Here is a 19,090-nt window from a genome sequence, read left to right as displayed (position 1 = left end):
AAAACAGCCGCATCATTTTACATTCCAACCAGCAATGTATGGACATTCTGATTTCTCCATATGCACTAATGTTGTAGAGCATCCTTTTATGTACTCACTTACCATTTTTATATCTTCTTTGGAGAAATATGTATTTAGATCCTTTATTCATTCTTAATTGGGCTACTTGCCTTTTATTATTAATTCATAAGAGTCCTATATATATTTTGTATACAAGTCCCTTATCAGATAATATAATTTGCAAATATTTTTTCCCATCCTATGGGTTGTCTTTCTTTATCTTCTTTTTTAGCTATTGAGAGAGTTGTGTTCAGGTCTCTGGTTATAATAGTAAAATTGCCTATATCTCATTTTAATTCTATCCATATTTTTCTTCATATATTTTGAAGATGATTTATTGGATGCAGATATATTTATAAATATTATAGCATCCTGGTGATTTATCGTTTTATCATTATGAAATGTTCTTGTCTCGTTCTTGTCTCTAGTAATGCTCCTTGCCTTAAAGTATACTTTGATGTTTATATAGCTATACCAAGATTTCCTTTCTTAATGTTTGTATGGTTTATCTTCTTTTATTCTTTTATTTTCAAACTTTCTAGGGCATTTTATTTTATTTTATTTTATTTTATTTTTGGGCCTTATATTTTATGAATGCTTCTTATAAACAGCATGTGGTTGGGTTTTTTTTTAAAACAGTCTATCTTAGTATACAACTTCTATTATTGAATAATATTACTTATATTTATATAAATGTAATTACTGATATACTAATGGCTTTAATGTAGTTTAATGGGTTGGTTTTTTTCTATTTAATCTTCCTGCTTCATGTTTCCTCCTGCTTTCTTCCTTTCTTTTGGATTAATAAACTATTTTTTTAATTAAAAAAAATTTTATTTGAATTCAGTTTGCCAACATAGAGTATAAAACCTAGTGCTCAGGGAATCCCTGGGTTGCTCAGCGGTTTAGCGCCTGCCTTTGGCCCAGGGCGTGATCCTGGAGACCCGGGATCGAGTCCCACGTCAGGCTCCCGGCATGGAGCCTGCTTCTCCCTCCTCCTGTGTCTCTGCCTCTCTCTCTCTCTCTCTCTCTCTCTCTATGTCTATCAAAAATAAATAAATAAATCTTAAAAAAAAAAAAACCCTAGTGCTCATCTCATCATGTGCCCTCCTTAATGCCTGTCACCCAGTTACCCCATCCCCCCACACCTAATAAACTATTTTTCTTATTCCATAATTTATCTCTGTTAACTTGTTGTTTATATGTATGTTTATTGTTGTTTTAGAGGTTTACCTAGAGGCCATAGCACACATCTACTTTTGTCAGTTCGGCTTTCACCAGAAACTTTGCTGGTCAGCTTAGCCATCTGCCAGAGTCAACCCTGAGTTCTCAGCCTCCTGTGTATACCCAGTATTGGCAAATCTTCTGGGGAAAAAGTAGATGTGTGTGTTAACTCACCTCTCTAGCTTCTTTTCCCTTCTCTGGAATTTTAGGTTCTCCAGTCCTTCTGCTTCTATAGGAATTTGATATATTTAAGAAGATCATTTTGCATTTACTCTGACTTTTGTAATTTTTCTTGGTAGGAATTTTGGTTTGCTACAAACTATTCCATCATACCTTAGAAGTGAGTGTAATTTTATTACCAATGGATAACAATATAGTCATTGTATATTTATGTAGGAATGTTAATTTGCCATTCTTTTCCTTTTTTTAAATTTAAATTCAATTTGCCAACATAGAGTATAACACCCAGTGTTCATCTCATCATGTGCCCTCTTAATGCCTGTCACCCAGTTACCCTATCCACCTATCCACCTCCCCTTCTGCAACCCTTTGTTTGTTTCCAAAGTTTTTGCCATTATTTTCTTAAGAATTAATAGCTTTTACTTAAGTGTTGATTGGACTTTAACATAGAGAGGGGATGGAGAAGGTAGACAAGTTAGGGTAAATAGTTATCTTTTGAAGGAGTTAGGTAACTTTAATATTCATAAGCTAGCTGAGTACTTTCTTTAAATACCTACGTGAAGAGATGAGAAATTGTTTAAATTTAATTTACTTGAATTGTAGCCTTGTCTCAATATTATCTTTGTATAGTCTCTTTACTTTCCTCATTTTCAACCCATGTCAAATTCTTTCTTTAGATATATGTGGAGTATCTCATTGCAATCAGTGAGAGAGGTACACATAACTTAGTATTTAGCCCTGTGTATAAAATATGAATGAATGAATGAATGAATGAATGAATGAATGAGCCTATGTCCAACTTTCTGGTTCATTTGGGTTGATCAGAATCAGGATTTCCTTTGTACTAAAATTAAAAATTTGAATGTTTCATTTTACATGACACTCATTTAATATGACTGTAAAATTGCTCTGTATGAGGCATTCACATTTTGAGAGGTTAATTAGTTTCTACCCATTCTTTAGAGGAGCCAGACTAATGAGGATTGGCTAGAACTAGCATTGGAAAGCCAAAGCTTTAGAAAGGAAACCCTGGTAAGTCAAGTACCCATAAACCAGAGTTGTCATCAGATGTTAGAAAGTGAGTATTAGAATGCCACAGCTGGGGATTTGGCTGATCTGAATATCAGTAACTCCAAGTGAAGAACTTTCTTCTGGGAGTGAACTAAGTCATAGTCTTAAATAATTCCCAGATGGTAAAAGACTTGCTACCAGAAAATCTGTTTTGTTTTTTTTTTAATAGCTTGCCCTAAAGAAAATTTAAAATACCGAAGAGATTTTAGAATTAAAAGTTTATAAACACAGGTTAAAGATGTTGCTCAATAAAGTGTGTGGTATTATTTGGATACTCTAAGAAGTTTCTTACTCTAAATATAGATAGATTTCTAGTTCAGCCTATTCCACTGACTTACATGTGTGGGAAGCACCAGAGCACACAATTAAGAATGAACATTTTATACAGAAGTCATGTGAGATAATATATTTAACTATCATGATAATGCAGAATATATCAGTGTTGCATGATTAAAAACAATATGAAGAAAACTGGTAAAATTTGAGTTCTGTTGTCTAGTTAATTATATGGTGCCAGTTGATTGCCTGATTCTGATAAAGCATTATAGTTAGGTAAGATGTCACCATTGAGGGTAAGCTGAATGATGAGTACATGAATCTTCTCTGTGCTATTTTGTAACTTTTTGTGAGCTTAAAATTATTCAAATAAAGTTTTAAAAATGATTTAAAGGATATAAGATTTTGTAGTAATGAAATGAAAAGGATGCTAATAAATAAGAGATGATACTCTTTCTTCTTAGATATGAAGGAAGTGAAGGGATTATACCTTTAGATTCCAAGAGCAGCCATAAAATAAGAGATCTTAAAGAAAAAGCAGAATCAGACCTATAAATGTAGAGAACAAGGAGGGGTTTGGGTAAAATGGGTGAAGGGGAGTGGGAGATAGAGACTTCCAGTTATGAAATGAATAAATTACAAGAATAAAAGACATAGCATAGGGGCATCTCAGTGGCTTAGTTGGGTGAGTGTCTGCCTTTGGCTCAGATCATAATCCCAGGGTCCTGGGATGGAGCCCCCTATCAGGCTCCCTGCTCAGGGAGGATCTTGCTTCGCCCTCTCCTCTGTCCACCCCACCTTCTGCTCACTCATGCTCTCATGCGCTCTCTCTCACTCTCGCTCTCTCTTATAAATAAAATCTAAAAAAAAAAAAAAAGATATAATAAAGAATTCAATGATATTATAATAGCTAGACAGATGGTAGCTACACTTGTGGTAAACAAAGCATAATGTATTAACTTGTCAAATCACTAGGTTGTACACCTGAAACTAATGTAGCATTGTGTGTTAACTACACTCAAATAAAAAGAAAAAAATATATAAAGAGTCTTTCTTTTTTAGCTTAGAATTATTGATACTACATGTTTTGTACCAATGATTTGGTAAAGTTCTTGGTGAAATTATACTTTTATTTAACTAACACTACTTTTATTTATATCCTTCTAATACTCTTTTAATAAGAAATTTATTCTAATTTTAGGCTATATATTAGTCTAGAATTATTCAATCTTATGGTAAAGGTGACTGGTACGTAGTTCATAGGACTAAAAAACTACTCCCAAGTTTATATAGTAATTCATAGGCCATAACCATTTCTCTTTTTGTATAGTGCTTTCTCAAGCCCCCATTACTCATATTTGTAGAATCTGATTTTTTTGTGGTATATAGTTTTTCTTTGGTAATGTCTTAGAAATATCAGCTTCTTTTTTTGTTAGTAGTCCTCTCACGTATAAGTATTAGCCACTTTTGTCATGATACTCTACCCCAAACACTTATCATTTTGTTTACAATTGAAGTTAAAAGTAGATGTTTACTTTTTCACAATCTTACTGTGCATTATGAATTAATTTGCATAATAGTTTAGTTTGTCATTGGAATCTATCCTGTGAAATTATCCTTAAAGGCTGTTGACTAACCTGACACTTCAAAACCTAAATATGTAATCAAAGCCATGAAATAGAATACCTTCGATGCTATGCAACCATAAATTCTAAATGTTGGTCATGTAAATAGGTACAACCATATAAACTGTAAACAGTAATATTTCCTTTGCTTTTGTAATTGCTGAAGAAGTTTAATTTGTGTTGTCTTTATATTCTTCTCCTAGTTTCGATAATGGATAAAGTGACAACAGTTTTCAACAGTGCACAGAGATTGGAAGTTGTTAGAAACTGCATCTCATTCATATTTGAGAATAAAACATTGGAGACTGAAAAGGTAATAAAATGCCTTCTTTCCCAAGTAAGCATTCATCATTTCCTTTTCAGATTTACATGTTTAGCGTGCAGAATGATCTCTCCTCTAATTACATCTCTATTCCTTATCAAGTGTCCTTTCATTGTTTTGATCATTTTATTTTATTTTTTTAAAGATTTTTTAATTTTATTTCAGAAGGAAAGAGCAGAGTGAAGGAGAGAGTACAAGTTGAGGGGAGGGATGGAGGGAAAGGGAGAAGCAGACTCCCCACTGAGCAGGAAGCCTCATGTGGGGCTCCATCCCAGAGTTCTGGGATCATGACCTGAGCTGAAGGCAGCCGCTTAACTGACTGAGACACCAGCTGCCCCTGATTTGATCATTTTAAATGAATTATGTCTAAGATTTAAAATCTTAGCCAAGCATAGATAGATACATGGCTACCGGAAAAATATAGTGATTTTTTCCTTAAACATTTAAACATTGTTCTTTAAATCCTACTTTGACATATTACTTAGAAATTTAACATTTTAAATATAATTTTATTTATTGCAAAGAATCTAGTCAGAATAAGAAATGAATTATAAAAAAAGTGGTATTCAACTAAATGTGCCTCATTAAAGCATATTTTCTTGCCTTCTTTAAGAAAACATGTTAAATATAATATAACCTTTTTATATTAGTGACTCATTATAGCTCTGAATATCTATTACGAGGGACTAAACCATGAAAAGAGTAACATCCCCCTTACACTTAGGGTAAATGACCCCAAGCCTTTTTAGGTTTTGACTTTTTTGGTTTCCATTTTGTCTTAGGCTTAAAGTGTTAAGACTTCCTTTTGTTTTCTTGCTTTCAGGTTTTACATCCTGTTTCTTGTACCTGCCTATAACAATATTATTATGCTCTCCTACACTCAGACTTCTTCCTTTCCTTCTTATTTGCTCCTCCAATCTGTATTTTTTAGGTTTACAAGGTTAAATAAGCTTGTTATTATTTTTTTTTTTTTTTTTTTTTTTTTTTTTTTTTTTTTTTTTTTTTTTGTTATTATTTTATATAAAGTATATTAACTAAGCTCTAAATGGTGAACTGGAAGAGACATTCTTCTGGGTGATGAAGTGAAAGAATTTTAATGCATAAATCTAGACATTTGTATTTGTTGATCTGAGTCTTTTTTCTTTCTTTAATATGATAATGAAGTGAGATGAGGAGATGTAGAAATCTCTAGTCATAAATTAAAATTGACTAGTGATTAAATAACTGACCAATTTAAAAGTATAAAATTACCTGTGTTTCTTGTCATTTTAATTTTTCTTTCTGTTCTTGCCACAGAGATGTGGCCAGTTATTGAAAGAAGGCGTCTAAGTGTCATGAATGTTTTGGTGACCAAAGTTTTGTTGAGTTTTTTTTTAAAGTGAAGTTAATGTTTTTTTTTTTTAACTTATAGTATAAATCAGTCTTATTTTTCATGCTGGCTTACAAATAAAAATAACTATAAACCTATCTATTTTATAATTATTCTTAATAGCAAATCAACACTTTTCTGTAAGTTTAATTCTAATATCTTTGTTAAGGTTTATTGGGTACACTTGAATTTTTAGTGTGATTGAAAGTTGTTATTTTCCATTGAGACCTTTTGTTCACTTCTACTCTCTTGTCCTCAGACCCTTCCAGCTGCACTGAGAGCCCTTAAAGGAAAGGCAGCAAGACAGTGTCTCACTGATGAGCTGGGATTACATGTCCAGCAAAACCGGGCTATATTAGACCATCAACAGTTTGACTATATAATAAGGATGATGAACTGTACTCTACAGGTAATTTTTGGTTCTTTCAGATTATTTCTAATATTTGAGAATGCTTTTTATTTTCCCAGGAGATTCTGTAATTACTGATATGTCAAGTTCTTAAGCCTTCCGTACATAGTGAATAGAATAAAGAATCAATATCCATAACATTTCTGTCAGAAACATTTATTACTTGTCATAAATAATGAGTTTTCATACTATCTTTGTATGCTCTTGAAGAATACTTTAAGCCAACAAATAGGTAAAAATAGGTTATTTTGTTCTTGAAGCAAGCCTTCTGAAAATGAAAAGTTGTCTTTAAAACAGTTTTATGTTACATAATGTTAGATTATTTAATAATTAAAAAAAAACAAAAAAAGATTATTTAATTACTTAATTTTTCATTTCATTCAGTTTTTAGTGGTACTATTAAGAGAGATGATAATGAATGATGGATAATCCAAATTATAAATGAATTACTCAATTATATAATTGCTAAGCACCATACATATAAATAAGGTAAAAAAATACTTCTAGTTGGCGTCAAAATATATATGTTATCTTACAGAAATAAACTTCCCATAGAATAATGAAGACAGTTTAGGAGAAGCAAATAATAAGATTTCCCCATCCTCTCTCACATGTTAGATACTGACATTGGCATCATATTGTTTATAGGTGATACAGAAATTATTTCTCAAACATTTTGCACAGGAGAAAAAAATGTAATTAAATAATTAAGAATTCAAAGACTATCTGTGGGACTCTGAAGTAAACAAAGTGCATGTTAAATTCTGTTAGATTGGAGAATGAGAATTACTAGGTATAATTAATAATGAAATTTCTGGATGAAAGAAGGCCTAGATAAATGGAAAGATACACCATGTCCATGGATTGGAAGACTTGATATTGTAAAAATATCATTTCTTCCCAAAATAATCAATAGAGGCAATGCAATTTCCATCAGAATTCTAACTAGAAGAGCAAAAGCCTAAGAATTACCAACACAGTCCTAAAACAGCAACAACAAACTTGGGAATTGGTCCTGTTAGATACCAAAAATTAGTTTAAAAGAAGACATACCAAAAAAAAAAATAAAAAATAAAAATAAAAGAAAACATACAAATGGCCAAAAGGTACAGGAAAATGTATTCAACATCACTAATCATTAGAGAAATACAAATCAAAATCACCGTATCACTTCACATTTGTTAGAATGGCTATTCTCAAAAAGATAGAAGATAAGAAGGGTTAAGAAGGATGTGGAAAAAAGGGAACCCTTGTGCACTGTTGGTAAGAATGTAAATTGATACAGACACCATGAAAAACACAAAAGTAAAACCAGAGCAAGCATATTAATTCCAACAATCCCACTTCTGAGTATGTCAGAGGAAAACAGGTATTGAAAGTTATCTGCACCCCCCATGTTTACTGCAGCATTTTTAACAATAGCCAAGATGAGAAAACAGTGTGTCTATCAACAGATGGATAGAAAAAGAAGATGTGGTATATAAAAGCAAGGAAATTATTTAGCCACGAGAAAGAAGGAAGTCCTGCCATTTACAATAACATGGATAGCTGTTGAAGGCATCATGATAAGTGAAATAAGTCAGACAGAGAAAAATAAATAACATGGCATAACTGATATGTAGAATCTTTAGCTGTTGAAGGCATCATGATAAGTGAAATAAGTCAGACAGAGAAAAATAAATAACATGGCATAACTGATATGTAGAATCTTTAAAAAAAAAAGGTCAAACTCTTAGAAACAGAGAATAGAAAAGTGGTTGCCAGGGCATGATGAATGGAGGAAATAGAAGTTGGTAAGAAAAAAAAAAAAGAAGTTGGTAAGAGATGCAAATTTTTACCTATTTGTTGACCAAGGCCTAGGGACCTAATATAAAATGTGGTGACTATAGTTGATAAAACTGTATTACATACTTGAAATTTGCTAAGAGAGTACAACTTAAATATTTGCATCAAACAATAACAAAACATAAATATGGGACTCCTTTTACAATGTATGCAAATGTCAAATCACCACGATGTACACTTGAAATATTTTACCATTTTATTTATCAATTATACCTCAATAAAACTTAAAACAATTTTTAATTAAGACTGTAGAAATCAAAGACAGTATGGTATCGGCACAATCATAAACAGATTGACCAAAAGAACAGAATATAGAACAGAGTTCGTAAACGGATGTTGATAGATAATAAACAGAGGTACACATATATGGGAATGTGATTTATGACAAAACTGACATTTCAGATCAGTGACAGAAGAATGAAAAATTTAATAAATTGCTGAGAAAATTAGGTGGCCATGTGTACAAAAAAAATGTACAGATACCTTACTGGTGTTTGTATATCACACTATATACTAAAAACAGTTTATGAGGATTAAATATTTAAATATGAAAAGACAACCTATACAATTTTTCAAACAAGCTTTAAAGGAGATATCCTTGACATTGGGATAGGAATAGATTTGTTACACAAGTCACAAATAGCGCTGATCTTAAAAGAAAAGATTGATAAATTTGGCCACATTAAAATTAAGAACTTCTCTTCATCAAAAAAAAACAAACAAAAAAAAAACCATGAAGATAGTGAAAATGCAAGCCTCAGAGTGAGAGATGTTTGCAAAGCATATAACTGCTGACAGATTAGAGCTCAGATTATAAAAACTCTTACAAATCAATAAGAAAAAGGCAGCAAATTTTTAATGAGCTATAGACTCTAAAAAGTATAAAAGTATCTCAGAATAAAGGAAACCCACTTGGTCAGTAAGAGAGGCTACTCCTTCATCACAGTTCTGGAAAGAGAAGATATGTGCAGCTAAGTTGATCAGAGCCCAGGTGAACCCATCAGAGTTGTGGTGGAGCTGTAACCCCATGAAATGTGAACAAGAAATAAACATTTTTTTCTTATAAGCCACTAAGATATTGAGGTTAAATTATCTAGAAAAAAGATCTATGTCAATAATTGACGAAGTGTAAAATAATTAATTAATTAATTAATTAATTAAAAATATCTTGTTTATTTATTCATGAGAGACACAGAGAGAGAGAGAGAGAGAGAGGCAGAGACACAGGCAGAGGGAGAAGCAGGCCCCACGCAGGGAGCCCAATGCGTGACTTGATCCTGGGACTCCAGGATCACACCCTGGGCCAAAGGCAGGCGCTAAACCACTGAGCCACCCAGGGATCATGTAAATGTGTAAGTTTAAATCATTATGCTAGCCTTTTACATTCACTATTTTATAATAATTTAAAAATCAGAATACCAAGTATTGGTAAAGTTATGGAACAAATGGAACTTGTAAACTTTGCTAGTTAGAGAGTAAAATGTTATATAATTCCTTTAGAAAATTTAGTAAGATATAACACAGGAAGAAATAAGATAATTTGTTATTTTCCTATGAAGCTGAATATGAACTATTCTATGACCCAGTGATTCTCATTTTTGTAGGAAGGAAATCATGGAGTACCTTTATGAGGAGAATAAAACATAATAAATTTGACCTAAATAAAGCTATGTGTTTTGTTACTTTGCTGCAGTTTCTTTGGTATTATAATTATAGAGAACAAAGGAATTTGATTAACAGATGGAGGTCTCTAGAAGCCCTAAAGTTAGGTAATTTCTTGATACCCTGTGATTGCTGATAAAACTATAAAAACTGTTTTAGAGAGCTTTTTTTTCGTTAGAACTTTTTGTGCTATTTATTAACTGAGGAATTCAGTTTTAATGTTTCTTTAAACTTAATTTTAGCATATACCTATTAGTCATTTATAGAAGAGTGAGGTACCCTCAGGCTATGAATATTTTCCTTTTTCACTTGAATAATCATATTTCTGGGGAGAAAAAGGCATGGATTTTTTTTCTGCTTTCAAATACACCTGGACTAGGGCACTTAATATTTTTTTTATTCAATATTTCATAAATACATAAAAACAGATACTGCCTTTATTCCAGCACATGCTGTTGTTTAACGTTGTATAGAGGCTTCTCAGATATAAATGGGTTCACATGTGACATTCTTATTTTAATAGGTTATTTATTACTAACTTGGGATTTGTTAGTATTTATATTCTTGTTGCAACAATGTTACTTGTGGGGATTTAACGTGACATTCTGAACATTTTTTACAAAAAGCATAGAGTTTCAAGGCAGAGAGGCCAAACATCTGTGTTGGTATTTTAAGAAAGAAACCTTAACTAAATGAACTAATTTTTAGCTAGCAATTTGAAAACTTTAGTAATTTTGCTTTTCGTGATTTTGAAGTTATTCTGTCCTTCCCTGTCCTCAAGGGGAAATTAAGTGGAACTTGAGTACTGCAAGGGATTATTTTATTTATTAGGTTCTTTCAATGCCAAGGAAATTTTTTAAAGGACTGGTTTATAAAGGCTATATAGATTATTCCTATATATCATCTCATTTCAAATAACTAATCATCTTTTGGGTGCTTTTATAACTGAGATTACTATAAATCTCTCCAAAAATATCATGGCCTTAACTCTTTCATTTTTATCAAATACATGATTAAAACTTCATGTGTCAAGATCTTAGCTAAAGTTTTTTAACAATAAATTATAATTTAAAAACCCGTGATGTCCTCCATTTTCAGCATCATAAACAACTGCATGCTAGAGGAACCCTCTGACTAGTATAGTAGAAATAGATCTTAGTATAGTATAGTATAGAGGAACCCTCTGACTAGTATAGTAGAAATAGATCTGAGAAAAATTGTATTAAAAAAAAGAAAAATAGCCATGTGATTTGGTACATTGTTTTTTCTAAGAAGAAAAGGAAATTTCTAATAGGCTCTTTTTCTACTCTCAGGAAAGGGACAAATACGGAAAACCAAATTCTCAGCAATTAGCAATTAGGAAAACCAAATTTGTGAGCACAATTAAGCATTGGCCTCTACAAGGATTGCTGTTTGACCCTGAGAGTTTTGAAATAGGCTAAGACATAAAAAGGGGAATAAAATAATTCCTATTCAATAGCATACCTCTCCCCTTGTCTCTAGAAGAATCAGTTGTAAATCTTTCCTGGAAGAATGTATCCCCAATTTAAGATTCAGGACTCCCACAGATTAAATTCAATAAAATATGAACTCACTATTTAAAAATGACCAAATACCAGGGAAGTGAGCCAGTATGAATTAGTGTCAACAGAAACAACCAACAACAAATTATATATGTGGCAAAGAACTGGTATCATGTTTATATAAAGAACTTCTACAACTTAAGAAGCCAAACAAACCAATTCTTTTTTTTGTTTTTTTAAATTTTTATTTATTTATGATAGTCACAGAGAGAGAAAGAGAGAGGCAGAGACATAGGCAGAGGGAGAAGCAGGCTCCATGCACCGGGAGCCCGATGTGGGATTCGATCCCGGGTCTCCAGGATCGCGCCCTGGGCCAAAGGCAGGCGCCAAACCGCTGCGCCACCCAGGGATCCCCAAACCAATTCTTTTTTTTTTTTAATTTTTATTTATTTATAATAGTCACAGAGAGAGAGAGTGAGAGAGAGAGAGAGAGGCAGAGACACAGGCAGAGGGAGAAGCAGGCTCCATGCACCGGGAGCCCGACGTGGGATTCGATCCCGGGTCTCCAGGATGGCACCCTGGGCCAAAGACAGGCGCTAAACCACTGTGCCACCCAGGGACCCCCCCCAAACCAATTCTTAAAAATGGAAAATTTAAACAGATTTTCACAAAATAATGTGTGAATAGTCAATAACCACATGAAAAAGGTCTCAATATCTTTAGTCATCAGAGAAATGCAATTGAAAATCACTGTGAGATAGTACTGTATAACCCACCCTTAGGCTAAGATTAGACTGACAATACCAAATGTTGGCGATGTTGTAAAGTAACTGGAAGTCTCATACTTTATTGTTGAGAACATAAACTGGTACAGGCACTAAAGAAAATAAGTCTGAGAGATTCTTATAAAACTAAGCATATACCTATTCTGTGATCTGACAATTTATAGATGTCTGCTGTTTATTTTGAAATGGCACTAAAAATAATATGGATTAATGGATAGATAGATGGATAAATAAATAATAAAGCAAGTCTAGTTAACTGTTCATGATATAATCTAAGAGGAAATGTACAGGTGTTCAGTATAAAACTCAACCTTGAGGGAACCCTGGGTGGCGCAGCAGTTTGGCGCCTGCCTTTGGCCCAGGGCGCTATCCTGGAGACCCGGGATCGAATCCCACGTCGGGCTCCCGGTGCATGGAGCCTGCTTCTCCCTCTGCCTGTGTCTCTGCCTCTCTCTCTCTCTCTCTCTCTGTGACTATCATAAATAAATAAAAATTAAAAAAAAAAAACTCAACCTTGATGTATGTTTGAATTTATTGCTATAAGTAAAAAAAAATACATAATTACAAAAAATGGATAGGTTGAATATCACATGCATGATGCTGCTGAGACATTCATATTAATGACCCAGGCATTCTTATTACTGGTGGTCTGCACATAGGAGTGGTGGATTTTCACTGAGATTTCTACTTCATGACCACCACTACACTTTGCCCTTTGCCATGGGCCCACAGCCTTGTGATGAATCAGCCTGTTTTGGCAGAAGGAGTTGCAAGCCTTCAGGTTATTGGCTCGGTGCTGTATGTCTGCTTATTCCTATTTATCAGGAAGCTGGAACAGTTCCCCATGACCATACATTGTGCATAGGCAGACATGGTGGCATCTACTCTCACTAGCATGGCTGGAGATGGAGAGATTTTAAGGACACTCATGCACTGTTCGTATGTATGAGGTAGCAAATTTGGGGATTTTGTTCAGTGCTGTCATATGAATGTATCCTCCCAGATTCATATGTTGGAAACTTAACCCCCAAGGGGATGGTTTTAGGAGGTAAGGCTTTGGGGAGGTGATTAGATCATGAAGATGGACCTCTCCTGAATGAGATTAATATTTGTAAAAGAGAATCAACAGAGCTCCCTTAGTCCCTTCCACCATGTAAGGATATGAGAAGTCTACAACCCAGAAGAGGGCCCTCAGCTGACCATGCTGGCATTCTGATCTTGAACTTCCAATCTCCTGAACTGTGAGAACTAAATGTCTTATCATTTATAAACCACTCAGTCTGTGGTAGTTTGTTATGGCAGCCCAGAACAGACTAACACATTAAGAGTTTATTAATCAGTAGAATACATCTTACTTAATCAGGATAAGTTTTTACTTCTTTCATCTCTTCTCTTCCTTCATTTACTAATTTCTACTGTATACTAGTCTCTATACTAGTTATGGAGGTACACTTCATACTGAAATGATTAAGAAAGATATCCTAGTTCTTAAGGAGTTTGCAATCCAGAAGGAAAATCTCACAGGTAAATATATAATATAGTAGGAGATGTACTGTGTAAAAACACTTAACGCTATTACGGGATTACTAGATTTTGAGTGGGAAGGACATGGTCACAGAAAGCATTTGTCAGACAGAGGTTGAAAGAGTATTCCAGATAGAGGAAGTTGTTAGTAGAAAAAAAAGTATAGGAAAGGGCCTGTGTTTTTAAAATTTGAAAAATATTAATGTGATACCAAATGTAGGGTAGAAAGATGTTGTGAGATGAAAGAAGTCGATAGAGTAATTTCTGGTTAAAGTGAACAGATTAAATATGGACATTTGGTTTCAGCTATGACCTCAAACCTTAGTAAAACAAAAGTAAATGATTTTTTTAAATGTAGAAACCCACAGGCAAAACAAGAAAGGAGACAAGAGCAATGACATTTTAGATACTGGAAAGCTAATGGTGAATGATTTTAGTTAGCCTATTCAAGACAGCTTTTTCCTAATTGATGGTTGCAAAAGCCTTGAAGAACCCAAATTGCAGAACTGCAAAAGGCTCAGGGATTGGGGACATAAAGTTATCTCTGAAAACAGGAGGTTTAGTTGGGGCTAAAATTTAAAAAAAGGATTGGTTGAAAGTCCCCTTAAGATGCAGTTGGGTTGCCCTTCTAGATAATTTTTCAGTTCTGTATAAACAGCCAGCTACCCCTCCTTTACCCTGGTAGAATATTAGAGGTTTGTTTGTTTGTGTATGTATGTATGTATGTATGTATGTATGTATGTATGTATGTATGTATTTCTAAGATTTTTAATTTATTTATTCATGAGAGACAGAGAGAGAGAGGCAGAGACATAGGTAGAGGGGGAAGTAGGCCCTGGGCAGGGAGCCCGACGCGGGACTCAATCCTGGGTCCCCAGGATCAGGCCCTGGACTGAAGGCGGTGCTAAACCACTGAGCCACCCAGGCTGCCCTGTGTATTTATTTTTAAGAGAGAGGACATCACTAGGCTGGGAGACCCTAGTCCTGGCTGAGGGAAATTTTGATTTTCTGCAAACAGGGGAGTTAAGTGAATGACAAATACTGAGAATACCAGTAGACTTTCTCCCTTCTGCTCCCAGAACTCTGGCACCTTGTCCTCAAGTCAGGAAATTGGACAATAGCTCTTTGAGAATTGTGGCCAGCCAGAGAGAAAAAGATCTTACCAAAGATACTGAGATTAGGAGTTTCTCAACAAAGTAGCTCAACTGGATCATGCTAAAATGAAGCTTGCAGTCAACAATCTTCACCATGTACACATTCTTTTTATTTTGTCATTCTTTGCTTTACTTTGTGTAGAGTATGACCGAAGCAGAAGAGGCCACTAAAGTAAAGTCAGCTCCTACCATCGTTCCTCAACTCTGCTTTCATTCCCTACTCTCCCTCTCCCTTCTGAGAGAACCATCTAGTCATTATCCATAATTGTCCTGTGCTTCTCCTTCTTGGATATGTGTATCACTGTGATGGCCTCAGACAACCTCAGCATTCTTTTGCTCAGAAACTGGGTTAGCCACAGTCATTACTACCTTCTGGAAATAAGCCCAAAGAAATTAAATAATTTTCCCAAATCACAGAGTTTATAAATTGAAGAGGTGAATTCTGAATCTAGTTTTTGTTTTTATTTACTCTGTGCTTTTAGCTCACTGATACTGTGTCCTTCAAAACACGATAGGTGGCAGTTAGATGCTCTATAGCTAAATTTAAGTGTAGATCAGAAGACTGTATTCTGGAAACTTGTGGATATTTCTTTTTCAGTTTTTAGAATAACAATTGGTCTTGAAAAACTCAACCCTAACTGAATAAAAACAGATTTTGTATTGTTCATTATCATACATCCAACATCCAAAGCAGCACCTGATACATAGAAAGTATTCAGATATGTTTGAATATATAAATGATTATATAATTATTTTTTCAAGTATAATTTTTAATAAAGATAATTATAAAAGATGGAAAAATTAGCCCAGAAAGGCCAATTACTTCTTTAGTAGGTGAGTTTTTGACATAATAATTCATATCAGTTTTAAATACTATCACATAAAGCGTAATGAAGAAAATTAATTTTACTTCATAATTAGAAAATTCACAAAACAGACCAAGAAAAACAAAAACAGCCATTTTGAAAATAAATACAGTTCATGTCAAAGTAGTATAAAATGAAGCCAGAAGTCTTTAAAAAAATTTTTTTTCTTCCCAATATTTTCTCACTCTTTTATGGTTTTTGAGATTGGTGAAGGGTTCAAGGCTTGAGATTCAAGGGTTACTGAACTCTTCTGATTTAGCACCTTTGGTATCTGTTTTTTCACCACTGCCGTTCTTGAATTTGGAAGCAGTAATTATTAAAATAAGTAACTTTGAGGGCACCTGGGGGGCTCAGTTGGTTAAGCATCTGCCTTTGCTCAGGTCATGATTCCAGAGTCCTGAAATCAAACCCCACCTGGGGCTCCCTGCTTAACGGGGAGCCTGCTTCTCCCTCTTCATCTGCCTGCCTCTCCGCCTGCTTGTGTGTATGCACGTGCTTCTCCCTCTCTCTGTCAAATAAATAAAATCTTTTAAAAAAAGAAATAAGTAACTTTTTTAAGTTGCTTATTAAGGCACTAACTTGATTGTTAATAGTTTTGAGTTTCAGATTTAGGAGAAAATTCATTAAGAAGTTCATTATTCTGGGGCACCTGCGTGGCTCAGTGGTTGAGCCTCTGTCTTTGGCTCAGGTTGTGATCCCGGAGTCCTGGGATCGAGTACCACATCAGGCTCCCCACAGGGAGCCTGCTTCTCCTTCTGCCTATGTCTCTACCTCTCTCTGCGTCTCTCCTTAATAAATAAATAAAATCTTAAAGAAATGAAAAGAAGTTCATTATTCTAACAGCTATAAAGTTTAAGCCAAATCTTCAGCTACCACTACTCAACTAAGATCATTGGTAAGAACTTATTGATAAATATAGTGGAAACTTTTCAATCCTTATTTGACATTTGGTAACATTTCATGATGCTCTTTACAAAACCTTCCTCTCTTATCTTTGATGGTAATATTTCCCCTGGTTTTCCACTTCTTTTGAATTTCTTTTTCAGTCATTTTGATATGGCTCCTCTTCCATCACCCTTGCAAATGGTGATGTTCATTTGCATCTTTAGACCCATCTTTAGATTTTCTGCCAGTCTAAGTTTCTCATAGGCGATCTTACTGATCTCCATTACCATCTTTTACTTATGCCTTCCAAATTTGTACCTCAAGCCCAGATCTACCTCTTGTTTCAGACTAAATATCCTGCTGGTTATTGTCCATGTGTGCTTGAATGTCCCAAAGCTATTTAGCTGTTATGTTCCAAACTGAAATAATAATCTTTTACTCCCATTTCCAGCTACTACCCACAAACTCTTCTCTTGTTTCCTACTTCAACAAATGGCACCTATCACCCAAAAACATGGAATTAGACCTTCTCTTAGCTTTACCCTCCTATTTAATCAGCCACTGAAGCCTATATATTCTACTTCCTAAATATCTCTCAATTCCATCTACTTTTCTCTGACCTTAAATTCCAGTATTCTGATTTAGTCATCAACATTTCCTACTTGCTCCTGCACTAACTTAACTGGTCTCCCTACATCCATCCTGACCCATCCCCCTATCATATCTATTTCCTTTCTTTACCAAAGTGATATTTCTATAATTTAACTTGGATCTTGTCACTTCCCAGCTTAAAATTCTCCCCTTTTGCTTTCAGAATAAATTCTAACCATATCTTGGCTCATATCTAACTCTGTAGCATCATCTTTCACTGCTCTCAGTCTTCTGACCTTTGCACATCTTACTGCCTTAGTTTGGAACACTGTTTCTTTCTAATCCCCATTCCCTCATTTATCCCTTTCACCTAGCTGACTCCTACTCATGCTTTCATTTCAGTTCAGATGTCACTTCCTCCTGGAAGCCTTCCTCTGCCCATTAATTATGGATTGGTAGCCACTTCATTGTGCTTCTGCTGTATCTCATATTTCTCCTATCCTATCCGTCATGACTCTGCAAATGTGCTTATTACAAATAATGAAATTGCTTGTTTTGACTTCTCTGTTTTTTCCATTATGTCTGGTATGAAGTAGTTTCTCAATAAAAATTTGATGAATGAGTAAATAAGTGAATGTAATATAAGTAGCTATTACCTCAGCTAGTTTAAGTTTCAGTTTTACACATTTTCCATCCCTACACAGGTTTGTAGCATTTATCCTTTCTTTGTTACACAGTAGGTTTCCCCTTATGCATAGTTTCACTTTTCCCCAGTTTCAGTTATCTGTGGTAAGCCACAGTCAGAAGCCCATGATCCTCCTTTTGGCTATTCATCAGTAAGTCAGTAGGTCAATAGTAGCCTAACACTGTGTCGCAATACCTATGTCATTCACCTCAATTCATCACATCACATAGGCATTTTATCATCTCACATCATTACCAAGAAAGAGTGAGTATGGTATGATATTTAAGAGAGAAAGAGAGGGACGCCAGGGTGGCTTAGTTGTTGGGCATCTGCCTTTGGCTCAGGACGTGATCCCAGGGTCCCGGGATCAAGTCCCACATTGGGCTCCCTGCTTGGAGCCTGCTTCTCCCTCTTCTCTCTGCTTCTACCTGCTTTTGTCTCTACCTCTCTCGCTCTGTCTCACATGAATAAATAAATATATTTTATAAAATAGACAACATCAACATAATTGTTATTACAGTATGTATGCCTGGTATGCAGATCTTTGTTTCTAAATACCAATCTCCACTGAAGGGAAGAAATGACTCCTTGAAAAAATGGCTACAGCCAGGAATACAGCAAAGAAAACATAAAGGCTTGGAGTATCTTCACATTCCAAAAGATACAGACTGCTCAAAGAATGAATGGACTCTAGTTGGATTTTTGATTATGGTAAAACATATATAACATAAAATTTACCATTTTAAGCATTTTCAAAAGTACAGTTCAGCAGCATTAAATAACATTCACATTGTTAGGCAGACATTTCTGCCATTCATCTCCAGAATGTTTTCCATCTCCCAGACTAAAACTGTATACCAATTAAATAGTAACTCCCAGGATCCCTGAGTGGCTCAGTGGTTTAGCATCTGCCTTTGGCCCAGGGAGTGATCCTGGGGTCCTGGGATCGAGTCCCACGTCGGCCTTCCTGCATGGAGCCTGCTTCTCCCTCTGCCTCTGCCTCTGTCTCTGCCCCTCCATCTCCCTCTCTCTCT

General features: G+C 34.7%; 1 protein-coding gene across 3 annotated transcripts in view; it reads left to right on the top strand.

Annotated features, from left to right (window-relative positions):
* The window catches only part of SBF2 (SET binding factor 2), a 454,884-nt gene that overhangs the window by 272,202 nt on the left and 163,592 nt on the right, over nucleotides 1–19,090 (top strand). For all 3 annotated transcript variants that reach the window (XM_025459459.3, XM_025459456.3, XM_049098688.1), the window contains exons 15-16: nucleotides 4,640–4,749; nucleotides 6,387–6,536. In XM_025459459.3, the coding sequence (XP_025315244.1) occupies nucleotides 4,640–4,749; nucleotides 6,387–6,536 (260 nt within the window). The remainder of the gene's footprint in view (nucleotides 1–4,639; nucleotides 4,750–6,386; nucleotides 6,537–19,090) is intronic.

This window comes from Canis lupus, chromosome 21, assembly GCF_003254725.2.
Source record: "Canis lupus dingo isolate Sandy chromosome 21, ASM325472v2, whole genome shotgun sequence".
NCBI classification, from domain to species: Eukaryota; Metazoa; Chordata; class Mammalia; order Carnivora; family Canidae; genus Canis; species Canis lupus.
Note: the sequence above shows the minus strand (reverse complement) of the source record. Positions and strands in the feature narration are given on the sequence as shown.